Source organism: Papaver somniferum, unplaced genomic scaffold (assembly GCF_003573695.1).
Source record: "Papaver somniferum cultivar HN1 unplaced genomic scaffold, ASM357369v1 unplaced-scaffold_21, whole genome shotgun sequence".
Classification (NCBI taxonomy): Eukaryota; Viridiplantae; Streptophyta; class Magnoliopsida; order Ranunculales; family Papaveraceae; genus Papaver; species Papaver somniferum.
The window spans coordinates 10,879,269-10,894,385 of NW_020631041.1; the positions used below are offsets into that span (position 1 = coordinate 10,879,269).

A 15,117-nucleotide genomic window follows, 5' to 3' on the forward strand; every position below is an offset into this window, starting at 1 on the left:
GTAAAAAGAACAAATGAAAAAAAAAAAAACCTAAAAATTCTACCTAAGCACAAATCCGCGTCGGCGGCACCAAAAATTTGATGTGTTTTCAAAGTTGTTGTAGATAGTGATAAAAGGGTTGTTTTAAGATTTTTGAAGACAATAAATTTTAGACTTAATAAAAATTTAAAAACAAAGAAAACTTATTACAAAATTCACTCCAAGATATTAGAAAACAACCAAGACACTGATTTCACTATTACACATGAATAAATTATGGTAACCAATCCAAAACTCTAATTATCTTTTAAGACTCTTATTTCTTAATTCACAAATAATCTGGAAAATTCTCAAAAATTAATTGTATCCCTAAGCATAGATTATCAAAACAAAGCATAACCTATCTAATTGAATCACAACTAATGAAGAATTTTTTTGCAAACAATTAAAAACTCTGCAAAATAAGTGATTGAGTGAATTATAAATTATAAATTAGAGGAAATAAATGATTACCAATTATTCATGCGTAAATAGCTTCCTCACTGCCTTGGTTGTGGGAGAAATTAGCCTCTCATCATGTTGGAAACACGCCCAAAAGTTGATTTCATTTATGCTCAAAGATGGGTTTACAAATGATGAAAATGGAGAAATATAATGAAAACCGGGTTTGTAACAGTTATATGTGTTACCGTTTTTCTAAGACCCACGGCTCTGTGTCGCTGTCACTGTTGCAGATAAGTCTTCCCTAGTGTCGCTGTTACTGTGCAAATAAGTCTGCCGCTCCACTGTAGCATGAACGACGGTTCTCTGTGGGTCGTTGTTCTTCGTGTGTTCTTCACCAGCAGCAACAATGGAGTTCTCTGCAACTTTGATTTCTCGCCTCTGTTGTCTTCTAAAGTCTCCCTAACTATCCCCAGACTCTCCGTCCTCACTCTACTGATCCTCCACGACTCATATAGCCTCACTGCCCCCAAATATCCTCTCATAACTGCATATAAGTCTCCATTGATTGCGATTATTCTCAATTGCCAGTCACGGGAATAATTTTCTTTTACAGATCCTTCACGCGTTATTTTCTCTCTAGCATACTCCAAACACATTATTTCGCGTCCCAGCTGGAGTATAACTCTGTTAATACACATGTTATCTTCTAATATGCACAGAAAATCTCATGAATATCTCGTGTGAATATTTCTCCACTGTTTTGTATGTTGACACGATTGTTTTTGCGAAACTAAAAGACTTACCATTCTTGTTATGGTAAAACATGATATTTCCACTTAAATTTCACGAGAATATCTCATGAAATCACTACCAAATTAACTCCCGAATATTATGCAGACACAAAGAATATTTTCCTGCCGGAAAGAATTTTTGAAATATTGAAGATGGTGTCCCCATAACCAAACTGGGTGTGCGAATAGCAGGTGCCCAACTGAGGTGCCCCTTATCCAAATTGAGGGTGCCTTTAGTACTTTTCTCCGAGAGTCCAAATAGCACTTTTTGAGCAACTTTTTCCACACAAGTGTATTTCTCCAAAAACACCTACAAACACACAAAGCATCAAAATTAGTACAAAAATCGAACACTAACAATGGAGACATTGGGTACAATTTAGACACAAAAATGTGTCTATCACCCCAATCAATCTGATATTTTTGTTCATCAAACATAGCCTTGGGGGCTTAAGAGATTTGGAGCATTATGGTAGTGTTTTTCTTCTCTAGCATATCCCATAAATAAATAAATTATTGTAGGACCTTTACCTCAACTGCACTCATTAATTTTTTTTTTAAAGAAAACTTAGGCAAGGCCTAAGGACATAGATTGATTGTAGTGCTAGTGGTGTCGTTGTTTAGGCAAACATCAGACCCACTACTATAGTTCTTACATATAATAGCCAATTTTAAGGCTTGGTGATTTTGGGTTTTATGTAAAAGTTTAAGACCTGTTAAGACAAAAGTTACAGGATTAATGCTTAAAACCGAAGAGGTATTCAATAACTGTTTTTCCCTATGGTAGTTTTTGCTAAATCTTCCTTTGATTGCTTTGATGTAGAGAGCATGGAATGTTCCAGGATATCGGTGGTTTTAGCATATATTTCAATGTTCATGTGCTGCTTGTCCTCTATCCATGCAAACGCCAAATCTGCTTCTCCTGTGGCTTCTCCTGCTCCCCATTAATTGGATTGTAGTGTATGGAAGATGACACTGATAGGCATATACATCTATCTACACATTGTGCAAATCATGAAATAATTATCCTCTCTCTACGGTTCAGTACACCCCTCCCTCATTTACAAAACAAAAATAATTTGTTAACACGAAAATAAAATAAATGAATAGTCATATAAAAAGAAAAGATAATTTATCAAACAGATGGACGATGAATCATCACAGGCAGGCACCTGCAAGCCATCCTGTCTAAATCTAGCTAGCTAGTCCCTTTGTTTATTATAAACCAAAAATCTGTCCATAAATCTAAGAATTTTAATCTAATCTAATCTTCTCCCTAATCTGATTTGATTTTAATGAAATTAATCTGTAAATAATAATAATTTAATAATTAAAAAATTAAGGGGAAGGACATCGATAGCTCCACTTTCTTTGTTTCGCGGAAGCTTCGTCTCCATCATTAAACAAAAGAAGAATCTCTGAATCCATTCATCAGATCAGAGGTTCCCCCGTCAACGTCCATCTCTTTTCTTCCTGATTTCTTCTTCTAATTACAATATTATTATTCTCACTCCATCTCTTTGATTTTCCGTTGAACCCTGAGAAAATTTAAAAACAAGAAGATTCACTCTACACAAACCTCCTTTTCCTTCCATCTTCATCTTCTTGTCCCTGGCTGTGATTTTGTGTTCCTTTTCCCTCTCTATTGGGTCCGATTCAGGTATTGATAATGGCAGATCTGATTTCCCCTTTTAATTTTACTTTATCATTATTCAGGATTATTATTACTATGATGATGGTTCAATCAGAATATAGATCTCCCTTTATTTGATTTGCTTTTGCTTTTATTTAGATCCTTTATTAATCAAGGATATACCTGTACTGTTGTTATATAGATGGGAGCTATTGAGGAGAAGACGAATCTAGAAACAGAAGATGATGAGATCCCTCTTAGATTAGATAACAATAACATTCATCATTACGTTTCCTCATCCCCAACAGCAAGAAAGATTCATGCCTTTGATACATCATCTCATGTCGCATCTCTTGTGGATATACCCTATAGTGCCACTGCTAGTTATTACTCTTCCTCTAAGAGATTGCGCAATAGAGCGCTTATGAGTATTTACATTGTGTTGATCAAAGCAAAGATTAATGTCCTGTTGCCATTTGGTCCACTTGCAATCATTCTACACTACACCACTGGAAAACATGTGAGTAAATTTTATCAATGTTAGTTTGCTACTTGATTTGACGTTTTGGTGTGTTGCTATTTAGATGGTTGAACTAATTAGTCGCTTGATTTGGATGTGTCAGGGTTGGGTGTTCTTCCTCAGTTTGGTGGGTATAGCACCTTTGGCTGAGCGTTTAGGATATGCCACTGAGTAAGTTTGTTTTGGCTTGTGGGACTTGTAAATATGCTAGTTCGATTTTGTTCTCAAACTGATGCTAACTCATGTCCTGTTGTTCTCATTGTGCAATGTAGGCAATTGGCATTCTTCACAGGACCTACTGGTATGTTATTATGCTTACTGTTTAATGTACTTGCCTTATCATGATGTAATGCCAGTATATCCTGTTATACTTACACGAAACATATTGTATTAGAAATTTAGAATGTTCATTTTTTTTTACCACAACACATTAGTGTTGGTGCGGTTCAAGAGTCCAAAATGTCTAGTTTGTGGCAATCTAGGGTCATGTCTGTTACTGTTCTTGAAATGAATGGACCGATGCACAACCTGATACTTGTAGTAAGGAATTGTACCATTGGTTGTAAATTTGTCTATACAATTTCACCTTGGTTAATGCAAATGCGTATTTTTGTTATTCTGCAGTTGGAGGCCTTTTAAATGCTACATTCGGAAATGCTACTGAGATGATAATATCATTATATGCTCTGAAGCAAGGAATGATAAGAGTAGTTCAACAGTCATTGTTGGGTTCTATCCTGTCAAATATGTTGTTAGTGCTTGGATGCGCCTTCTTCACCGGAGGGCTCGTGCATAGCAACAAAGTACAAACCTTTGATAAGGTAAAGTTGGCCATTCATTTCTCTTGTGATGATTTCTTGCTTGAGAGTGTATGCCGTGCGGGATAAGTTCTTTCACATACATATCATATCAGTTAGTATTCTAGCGTAATGCAATTAAAGTGGGCTTATCTTTCCAACAGGCAGGTGCAGTGGTGAATTCAGGATTACTCCTGATGGCTGTCATGGGTATAATGTTCCCAGCTGTGCTTCACTTCACACACACAGAAATCCACTTTGGGAAATCTGAGTTAGCTCTTTCAAGATTTAGCAGCGTGATTATGCTGATTGCTTATGCTAGCTACCTCTTTTTCCAACTGAAGAGTCAAGATAATCTTTATAAGCCTACTCCTGTAGAAGAGGTGAGATTTTATAAATTGCAGTTTCTAAGTAAAAAGATCTTCAATTTAAGTTTTCTTTCCAACACTTCATCAGTTATTATATTTTCTTTTTCAATGAAAACAACGCAAGGGATAGTCATTGATTTCGCTAGTGAACAGAACTAACTACTAAATGAAGATGCAATTTCTAATATCTGCCAAATGAAATCTCTGTAGGTAGAGGAGGAGCAAAAGGAAGAAGAGTCTGACAATGATGAGGCGCCTGAGATAACACTATGGGAAGCAATTGGATGGCTAGGTGTTTTAACTCTTTGGATTTCCGTTCTTTCTGGATACCTGGTTGATGCGATAGAGGTATAATATACTCCCCTGTAGTAGGCCTCTGTTATCATATGACTCGTCCAGTACTTGTACGTGTATGCCTGTTATGAACCTACTCAACCCCGTTAAGCTAAATACACTCAATTAGGTGATGCATTTCCTTAACTCACTCGAATGCAGCCTAATGCTTACGTACTAGAAATTTTAATTCCATTTGGTTACACACAGAAATCAGCAAAACTGTCATGCGAGTTAAAGGAAAAAAAAAGTCTCAGATAAAATGAGGCTAGAACGATATCAACAGCAATATGTACCAATTTGCTGAAAAGCAGGTCACCTAGTCAATTGCTGCCACATACCTTTTAACTTTCCATTTGCATGTGGCATCTTATATCATGGAACGGCCCCCCCTAAATCTTGTTGTTCCCGGATGTGTTTGACATTAGGCCTTTCATCTTGTTGGTACATCATAGGTCTACAGGCTTCCTAGACAACTAATATTTTGATTGTTCTTTTCAGGGAGCATCAGACTCATGGAATATGCCAGTGGCATTTATCAGTGTCATTTTGCTTCCTATTGTAGGAAATGCTGCAGAACATGCAAGTGCAATCATGTTTGCCATGAAGGACAAGCTTGTGAGTGACTTGAATTCGATATCTTCTTGTTTGTTTTGTACCCCCTGCTATCTTTTATTGTTTTTATTCATTTGTTTGCTTACCTCCTCCAGGACATCACTTTAGGAGTTGCAATTGGATCTTCTACACAGATATCTATGTTTGTGGTAAACATCCTTGGTGCTTCATTGGATTACATTAAAGGTTTATATATTTTTTTTTTCATTCTGTGGTTATTGTTAAGTAAATGTGCTCTTATGGTTGCAGATTCCCTTTTGTGTTGTTGTTGGTTGGTTTATGGGGAGACCGATGGACTTGAATTTTCAACTCTTCGAGACTGCCACACTATTTATTACCGTGCTAGTTGTGGCATTTATGTTGCAGGTTTGCCCCAGAACTTTGCAATTGGATGCATGTTTGAATATGTGCACTATTCCAAATCTTCTGAATGTGCTATACACTATTGATTCTTTCCTGTTACATATGTCTCTGAAAGTAATACCACTGTTACTTTCCTATCTTAAAATTCTTAATATCAATATGTGAGATGCATAAAGCTTTAGAGTCTGACTATTAAGAGCATACAAATGTGAAGAGTGCTAAGAAGAATCAGTATTTGTTAATGTCCAGTTCAATGGATATACTTTCCCTTACTGAAGTTCAAAGTAAAAGATATGATAAGCAGGTTTTATTCATAATGACATGGAGGCAAATGAAAAGGGATAAACTCATAAAGACTAATTCTGATGAAAAACTTTAGAAATAGCATAAATCTTTCTTATATGTTCCCTTGAGCGCATCTCTCTCAAATTGTCGTTCTCCCTGTAACAGTCTTCTTTTGTTTTATAGCTGGTATTATGTCAATAAATTGCTAGGAGCCTCTTTTTATAGCTTATGCGGCTCAGTCCTGTCTGTGTTACTTACTATTATTTGCTTCTGTCATTTCAGGAGGGCACTTCCAACTATTTCAAAGGGCTGATGCTTATCCTTTGCTATCTTATAGTTGCTGCAAGTTTTTTCGTTCATGTGGACCAAGCAAATGGTGAGTTGTTATAAGCTTGTTTTTTATCCATATTCCTATCTGCAGATCAGCTAGTTTTTGAAGATTTTAGTAGTGAGAAATATGTGCAGTTTCAGTGTACAAAAATGAGTTAGATGGAGCACTCCCTTTAATTTGAAACATCTGACTGAACCAAGAGGTGAAAGCACAGAATAATGGAAGGGCTTAAACAAGTCTGATTTAAACATGTGACGGACAATAATCACAATTTTGATGCCTAAGATGACCACCTAAATATTCCCTACTACCCTCTTTCGAGGCCACCAATAATGCTTTCGCATTTTCTGTGAAACAAAAATGTAGCAAGTACACTGTAGTCTTGCAAAGCAATTTAAGCGTGTTAACTTTTGGAGGGTTCGAAAACTTTTTTTTTTTGGGTCAAACATAAGCACAAGGAAAGTGAATTTGCTGCAATTAACGTTCTCTGCTGTTTTCCTTTTAACCAGATGAGTGAAGCTATGAGCAGCGATGGCCGTGCATGAAGAACCAAAGTGGCGAGTATCTTATTATTCAGGAACCCAGGCAGAATGATTTGTTTCAGGCCCATTCACTCATTTCCTTTTTCTGCCAGATTGCAGGTGGCATCAATGTTGATTCTATACAGGGTACGAAGATTATGTAAGGAGAAAGGCATGTGTTCTCTTTCTCTCCCGGTTTTGTATCAGATGTCTGAATTTTTGTTTTTATGGAGGAGAGTTTCGCATCCCTTTGCTCAAGCAACGTAACCCCTCTATGATTCTTTCCTGACGAGGATGATGGGTTTGCTTTCTCATGTATCTATAGAAGTAGAACAACCCCTCTTCCACTGCCATTTTCCTCTATGGAAATCTGTTGTATCATGTACTCTTGATATTTAATTTTATCTCCTTGGTCAGATATTGAAGATTATTGCTACGAGCATCAATGAAAATCAAAATATCCTTGCTGTTGACTGTGGAGTGTGCACATACTAACCAAGTGACGCTAAAATGGTTCAAAGAAATCCTCTTGCCGGCTAAAAGATATCCAAAGTTTGCAGCTGAGGTGACATTAGCTCTGTTATCAGAAAAGTGAATAGTTAAATCGGAAATTCAAATATTGCTCCATTTTTCATTATTTTACAATCACATCAAGCTAAACCAGTTAAGAAATGAGTAGAGGTACTGCATTTGCTTGGAAGATTTAGCTGAAACAACAGTAAACGGATGCATACATATGAACCTAAACAAAAGAAATCAAGCTTGTAGCAGTCCCCCAGACAAAAGCAATGGGACTCGTCACAACATGCACTCCATCATACCACTCAATTGATCCGAATGCCTCTTTTAGATCCGTTGGTCTTGACTCGAATGTGATTTCATAAGGCAAACTCGTTATACCCTTGCTAAACACAAGTTTAGTTGGTGAAACACTGATCTTAACATGTGGTGTTCGAGATCGAACTCTGAGTTTGTAAACTGCATCTGCTGAAGCTCCAACATTCGTAACCACTCTCTTATACTTGACAACGGTCGTCGGTTCCGGATTTAAAAACAACAGAAAACGATGGATAATTCAGATCACCCGCACTAGATAACCTGACTAAATCGCAATCAACCTTTCTATTATCCTTGACGAAGAGCTTCATCTGCATTTCGGTGTACCCAATGGTGCAAAGAAAAGCTTGGTAATCACTAGGCGCAATATCGTACACCAAACCAGGGTTTAGAGCTTTGTTCGGGTCTACATGTCCAGACCCATATTAGAATGGTGTTGCAGTGACAGAAGCATCAGGATTGACACTTACAGCTCTAATATACTTACCTGAATTATCAACAGTATAAGCAGTTGTCATGAGAGCCGATTTGATGGCAGCCGGAGACCACTTAGGAAAAGCATTTCGAAGCATTGCAGCTAATCCGCTGACGTGAGGGCACGCCATGGAAGTACCAGTCATGAGTACGAATTCAGCATCAGACCCGGACTTGGCAGCCAGAATATTAACTCCGGGTGCAATAACATCCGGTTTGAGAATCTCTGGTGTTAACGGATTCGGACCGGTGCTAGAAGTATAATAAAGGGGAAATTAGGGGTAGGCCCAAAAAAAATAATATTCTCATTGTCAGGCCCACAATTAATTTTAGGTACCGTGACACCCATAATTATTTCCGTGACACCCATAATTATATGAAATTATTAAAAATGTCTGCATGACGGATTATGCATCCGCATGACGGCTTATGCATCAGGGGTATAATTGGCAACACAACTTGGATATAACATATCTAAAAATCCGCGCCTTGGAATTTTACAAATTTTATACCGTTGGAAATATTTTTAAGAGAGCTACGCAACGAGTACAAACAAGAATATCAAACTTTTGTTTTCCACGAAAAAATCGGAAGTGATCATCATTTTAGGAAAATTTTTCGAAAACTTGATACATAACTATTATGCAGCCACCAAAAAAGATGCATAACACATTCTGCAGACGTATAACGAATTATGCAACCATTTTCTCCACTGCATAACAAATTATGCATCTGCATAACAAAGTTATGCATCTATATAACAAGTTATATAACCATTGTATTAGTGCGTACATAAAAAATAGATGCATTATGCATCTATTTTCTCGATGCATAAAAGATTGTGCAATAAATTTCTCGATGCATAATGCATTATGCAGCCGTATTTTCGGATGCATAACAGGTTATGCAGATATTTTCGCGACTGCATAACATGTTATGCAGATATTATTGTAGGTGCATGACAAGTTATGCAGTCTTTGTTTTTGTTGGTTTTAATAGTGACAAAAAAGTTGTTGCATAACGTGTTATGCAACCGTTTTCTGGACTGCATAACAAGTTATGCAACAAATTTTATAGATACATAATAGGTTATGCATCCATTTTTATAAATGCAGCAACTTGAAAAATATTGTCGATATGCCGTTGTCCCAACAACGCTCATGTGCACAAGAGAGATATGGCGTCCTGAGATCTGTCGATTAGCGAAGGGCATTTTGTCCATATGGATCATCTCTAGTATCCATGTTCTATTTATAAATAGGCATTAGTAGTACTCAGTTAGCATTAAAATGTATGTGGTTCACAACTTCAAACAACCACTACCACTACATCCACATAGCAATGAGCAGAGTTACATGTCCATCTTCTAGCCTCTCGGTTTTACAATCCAAGAGAATAATTGGGGTGATTGAATAAAATCATCTGGGTTAACTAACATTTTTTGCAGCCGGCAAAATTCATACTCCTAATTCTCTGTGTAGAAAGTGAACACCATTTCTTTTTCCACCACTGATTTTTCCTTTGTCCATCACAAAATAAAAAACAAAGGCTTCAATTATCACATGCACTACTGAATTTTTGATCAGGAACAATGGCTATCACTATCTTCTCATGTTATCTCTTCTCGTCTTCATCAAATTTCCCTCATTCAAAAACAAGAAGAAATTGGTTGTTCGGAGAGACTAAAACCCATTTATTCTTCATCAACAAGTGTGGGCGAAACTCAAAAGCAAGATATAGTCATTGTTGGTGATGGAATTGCTGGTTTAGCAACTGCCTTGTCTTTTCATAGGTTTAAATTCTAAATCCCTAATTTCTGATTTCTCAAGCCATTCATTCTTGGCTTCACTTTCTCCTCCGTAACAGCTGCAGTTCCATGTATTTCCAGCAATCAAAACCTTGTTTAATTCTTCCATTTTTTCATAATAGCAGAAACCACCAGAAACCTCATATGCGAGTCAAAACTTTTCTCGGTTCAGATCCCCTTCTCAGATTCCTTCTTGAACTCCAATTTCTCAATTCGATTACCATACCAAAACCCATTTCTTCTCTGATTAATTTCGAATCCAAAAAAAATAATATTAGGAAGGAAGAATAAAAGGAGTAATGAAAGAAAAACGAGGAAGAATAAGCGAACAAACAATTTTAGAAATTCTGGGTGTGGAAGAAATTTTCACCGAGAAAATGAGTGTGTGGCTGAAGTTTTTTATCGGTGGGTTTCACAGTGGGAGAAATTTGAAAAATGGGTGTGACTGTGGTTTTCACTGTAATAAACTTTAGGAGCAGACGATGAAGAAGACCCAGTTACAGTCCCTCGGAAATTTATTTTAGCCGTTGGGTTTTTACTAGTGGTGATATATTCTATAATCTTAAAGCCTGAAGTTTTAGTAACTTGAGTCGCCGGTATCCGATAGAAATTCGACGGCAATGCTTCAAACTGGTCAACCATCTCCATCTGAATCATTCCAAAACCACCAGCCGCCTTGACAACCTCACTCCCATCACTCAGACAAACTACAATTTTTCCGGCAACTTGAGCTGCGCTTAACGATCCGTCTAGGCACGTTTCAGAAGAACCGTCACTGCTTTGAATGTAGACAATCTCTAAGTAAGTATCGTGTACCCCGTTATTATACAATGAAAGACCTGGGAATACTTGTCCGTCTCCTAATATCACATCAGCACGAAATTCCCTATCCATAGTCGACGATCCAACTGTCAACATCCATGGTGCGACATTAGAAATCACTTTAGGAGTTTGAGCGCCATAGTTTCCAGAGGAACAAGAAACCAGAATTCCCTTCTCCACTGCACCAAAAGTTGCAATTGCTACCGGATCTTTGTCGTATGGAGGGGTACCATAGGATTTACCGAGTGAGAAAGACATGACATCAACTCCATCATTAACACCTTGATCAATAGCAGCTAGCATGTCAGAATCCACAGCTCCGATGTTCCACAACACCTTGTAAGAAGCAAGTCTAGCTCTAGTTGCGATTCCTTTGGCTTCTCCGACGGAATAATTATGAAACCCGGCGTTTTTGACGGGAGTTCCAGCTGCAGTAGCTGCACAATGTGTACCATGTCCGGCAGTGTCCCTCGGTGATCTTGATTCTTTACCGTCCGTATCAACTCTATGACCGAGATGTGCTTCAAGCCCTTTGTAGAAACCTGAGCACCGACTAGCTTCCGGTTACAAGTCGGGAAGTCAGGCCCCGTCTGGCAAATACCTTTCCACCGGTTGCAGTATACCAATCCAGATATATTACGTTTGCTATTCCCCAATTTTTTCTTGGATATGGTTATGAGTAAAGGACACCGACACTCTGAACAAAGATCGATTACTGCCAATCTTCCATAAATAAATATGCATGCGTCTACAGTCTACTGTCTGTTGCGCACGCGATTCTAGAAACTGCGTGTTTCATGTATTATAATTAAATCACGTTTATCAACCATTGCACAAAAGAAATTCCGAGAGAAGAAGAGGAAAATTCTTCGATTTACTATAAAATGGTGTTGCCATTACAAAAACGAAAAGAAAAAAAGACATCCATTTTTAGGTTTATAATCCAGAGAGAATTCATTAGCATTTTATAGCCATTACTCTAGTGATGCAATCAGGACACATGCATGCCAGGGATTAAGAAGTCTAGTCGCAAGAGTTTCTTTATTTTCATAGATTTTCAAGACTCTAGCTAGCTTTGAATTCAAGCTAATGTTGTTTGGAATTCAAGCAAACATTTTCCATATGAAATTATTATTAAGAAACTTATGTAAGCATGTGGAACGTCTGCCTTGAAATTACATAGAAAAATATGCATTATGTTCCAGGGTACCGAAACTGTGCACAATGATGGTCCATATATAGAGACTAAGTAAGCCAATGACCTTCGAGCAGTGTTAAAGAATTGCATAACAAATATTTTAGCATGAGAAAGATGCATATCATGTGCATTCCTTTTGACTTCAATGCCAAAAAAGTAGTGTATATCACCCCAAGTCTTTAATAGGAAATGATTGACTTAGATTAGCAATTACCTCGTTGCAAAATTCAGAAGACGTGCCAATGATGAGAATATTATCAACAAAAATGAGAATAACTGTCAATTGAGTACTAGACTTATGAATAAACAATGAAGTATCAGAAGATGTCTGGAAACCAAGCAAGAAGAGAGTCTGTTAGTTTCTCATACTAGCCTCTAAGAGATAGTTTAAGTCCATAAATGGATTTGTTTAACTTACAAACATGATTTAGTTTAGATTTATCTTGAAAACCCGGAGGCTGAGCCATGTATACATCTTCGTGGAGATCACCATGTAAAAAAGAATTGCTTGCATCAAGCTACTTAACTATCCAACTGTAACTGCAGGAAATCCTACAACATACCCAAATAGTAACTTCTACTTGCAACAATTAAGATCACAAGATTAAGATGAACTTTAAAGACTCTATTTCGTTAATAAGATGGTGAATACAACTCCAACATTATGATTAAGGAACTGATTCACATACAAAACCCTAACTCACAATAAACAAGACTCTCTCAAAATATCTTTCTCACTTAACATAAAATTACTCAACCCTCTTTACGTTGCTTTCTTGCCCCTAATATAGGCATTTATATAATGGACTATAACTCATCATTTACTTCGCACGCACTCACACTTTTCACGTGACATTGGATTGCTTCGCTACGTAGTGTATGACAACTAATAATGTCATTTACTTCGCCGATTACCCCGGCGATATGTTAGGTCGACTGTCCCCCTTTTCTTGCACAGTAATTTATCTTCGCCAAGTATCTATCTTTTCTCGCTTACTCTCGCTACTTATCATTCTGTTCGGTTCATACCTATTCTTCGTTGTAGGTTAGTAACTCGTTACTTATTAACTTCGTCAACTTTATTCTCGTTGATTGTACCGTTGGTCTTCTGACTAGTGATTTGACCTTTTTGCCAGCCTATTAAATGTCTTATCTCGTATTATAGCAATGATGTCCCCTGCGAGTACTTTTCACTGGTACTGGTGCTTTCTATCCCTACACATGGCAAAGATATTTTCTGCATCTATACCAATCATTATGAATTGCAAGGGTAATGTTCTCATGCTTGCTACGGATTCCTCTTAGAGTTATTTGGTGCCCTTATATTATTCCACGTAGAGAAGCGATATTTTGTATCCACAAAAGTATTAAATTAATGATAGTACATTTTTGGAAACATGGACACCAGGAACGAATCAATAGTCTATAACACATGCACAATATTTGGAATATGGCACATATTCAAACAAGCATCCAACTGCAAAGTTCTGGAGCAAACCTGTAGCATAAATGCCACAACTAGGATGGTAATAGATAGTGTGGCAGTCTCAAAGACTAATCTCAAGTGGAAGGATGATGTTGTCGTTGTAGCTTCTTACTTCTTCACTTCTTCAAGTCTTCGTAATACTTGTAATGTCTCATATCCTAATACTTTCAAGCTAACCTATACAAAGTTGACTCTAGTACATAATCAAGCGACTCTTAAAATGAGTTTTGATTCACTAAAATATGACAACCAAACTTGACACACCAACGCTTGGTGGGTTCAACCGAGCTATTCTCTAACAATCTCCCCCTTTGTCAATTTTAGTGACAGAACTCTTACAATCATATGGATAAACAAATTATAAGAATTCATTACACATACGCTTGATTCCCTAATTCAACTGCACAGTAACCTGCATTCATTCAATCCTTAAATGCCGCTGTTGACATTATAATAACAAATTTAATACTCCCCCTAAAGGTGAGATAGGTAGATTTCATCAATCCGCACGTCTTTGTTATTGGGTCACTATTGAGGTAAGCGATGACGTTAATAAGATGATGAAAGCGACAGGTTCCCTTGCGATGAAAGTAGATCGAAAAGGCGAGTTGAACTGCGAGGAAGCATTGCTAGGAAAGATAATATTAACAAAGTACTCACATCGTGCGAAGAAGAGTATAAGGTTCATATGGAAAGCATGACATTGCTTGCGAGAAGAAGTCTGACTTATTAGTACCCGTGCGATGGTGGGAGACAACGTCGCGTAAGGTTAGCCGAGAAAGAAGGCTTTATTAGCCGCAAACCAATATGTAAATTAGCTATCATCCATTATGTAAATGGCTGTATAAGAGGAAAGAGAGAAACATAAAAGGGGTCGAGTTATTTTCTAGTCTAAGTGTTATCTTGGTGAGAGAAAGTTGTGAGAGTTCTAAGTTAGGGATTGTATTAAGTTTATTCAATAATATCCTCATCTACATAATAAAGTGTGAGTTCTTATTCATCATCTCTTGAATAGTGAGTATAAATCTTTACTTCGGTGTATTGTAGGATTTCCTACAGCTACATTTCGGCGCTAGATCAAGGATTTCTTCAGATAATATGTCTGATTCCCAGATTTTATCTATTGATGTATTAAGCTTTGGGAGTTTCACACCTTCAAACATGGGACCGTTTGGTATTCTCTCTCCAAATCGTTGGTTGTTATACCTTCCCATCTGATCATTATACCTCACACATTGGTCATTGTTCCGTCTTCCTTGATTGTCTCCTTTATACTCCTTGTTAGGCCACTCCTCATCTATGCTTGACATTGCTAATTACTTTCGTCATTTATCTGGTGAAGGTTCTCCATATTCTTCCTGAGAAATGTTTGCTACTGCATTGGTTGTTTGCGGAGAAATCGTGAAGTTCCCTAATTCGCTGCGATTGGATACGGTGTCATCTCTTTTTGCTTTTCTTCTAGCACGATGTATTCTTCTTAATACTCTCTCAGTTCTTTCATTTTCAAAGTATC

General features: G+C 37.3%; 2 protein-coding genes across 3 annotated transcripts; one reads left to right on the forward strand and one right to left on the reverse strand.

The window, feature by feature from the left end:
- The first annotated feature begins 2,432 nt into the window (after nucleotides 1-2,432).
- LOC113339900 (vacuolar cation/proton exchanger 3-like) lies at nucleotides 2,433-7,453 on the forward strand. 2 transcript variants are annotated; one of them, XM_026585120.1, is made up of 13 exons: nucleotides 2,433-2,874; nucleotides 3,050-3,367; nucleotides 3,471-3,538; nucleotides 3,640-3,668; nucleotides 3,992-4,188; nucleotides 4,329-4,547; nucleotides 4,743-4,880; nucleotides 5,367-5,483; nucleotides 5,576-5,629; nucleotides 5,730-5,846; nucleotides 6,411-6,504; nucleotides 6,969-7,016; nucleotides 7,094-7,453. In XM_026585120.1, the coding sequence occupies exons 2-12, from the start codon at nucleotides 3,050-3,052 to the stop codon at nucleotides 6,974-6,976; spliced, it is 1,359 nt and encodes a 452-aa protein (XP_026440905.1). In that variant the 5' UTR covers nucleotides 2,433-2,874; the 3' UTR covers nucleotides 6,977-7,016; nucleotides 7,094-7,453. The 2 variants fall into 2 exon arrangements, with proteins under 2 accessions (XP_026440905.1, XP_026440904.1); XM_026585119.1 differs by having other exon boundaries at nucleotides 2,437-2,874; nucleotides 6,969-7,453.
- A 543-nt stretch (nucleotides 7,454-7,996) lies between these two features.
- Nucleotides 7,997-14,914, reverse strand: LOC113339583 (subtilisin-like protease SBT1.4). Its single transcript, XM_026584825.1, has 4 exons — nucleotides 14,662-14,914; nucleotides 10,580-11,462; nucleotides 8,305-8,543; nucleotides 7,997-8,223 (listed from the first exon to the last, which is right to left on the reverse strand). Exons 1-4 carry the CDS (start codon nucleotides 14,912-14,914, stop codon nucleotides 7,997-7,999), a joined length of 1,602 nt encoding a protein of 533 aa, XP_026440610.1.
- Between the last annotated feature and the right edge of the window lie 203 nt (nucleotides 14,915-15,117).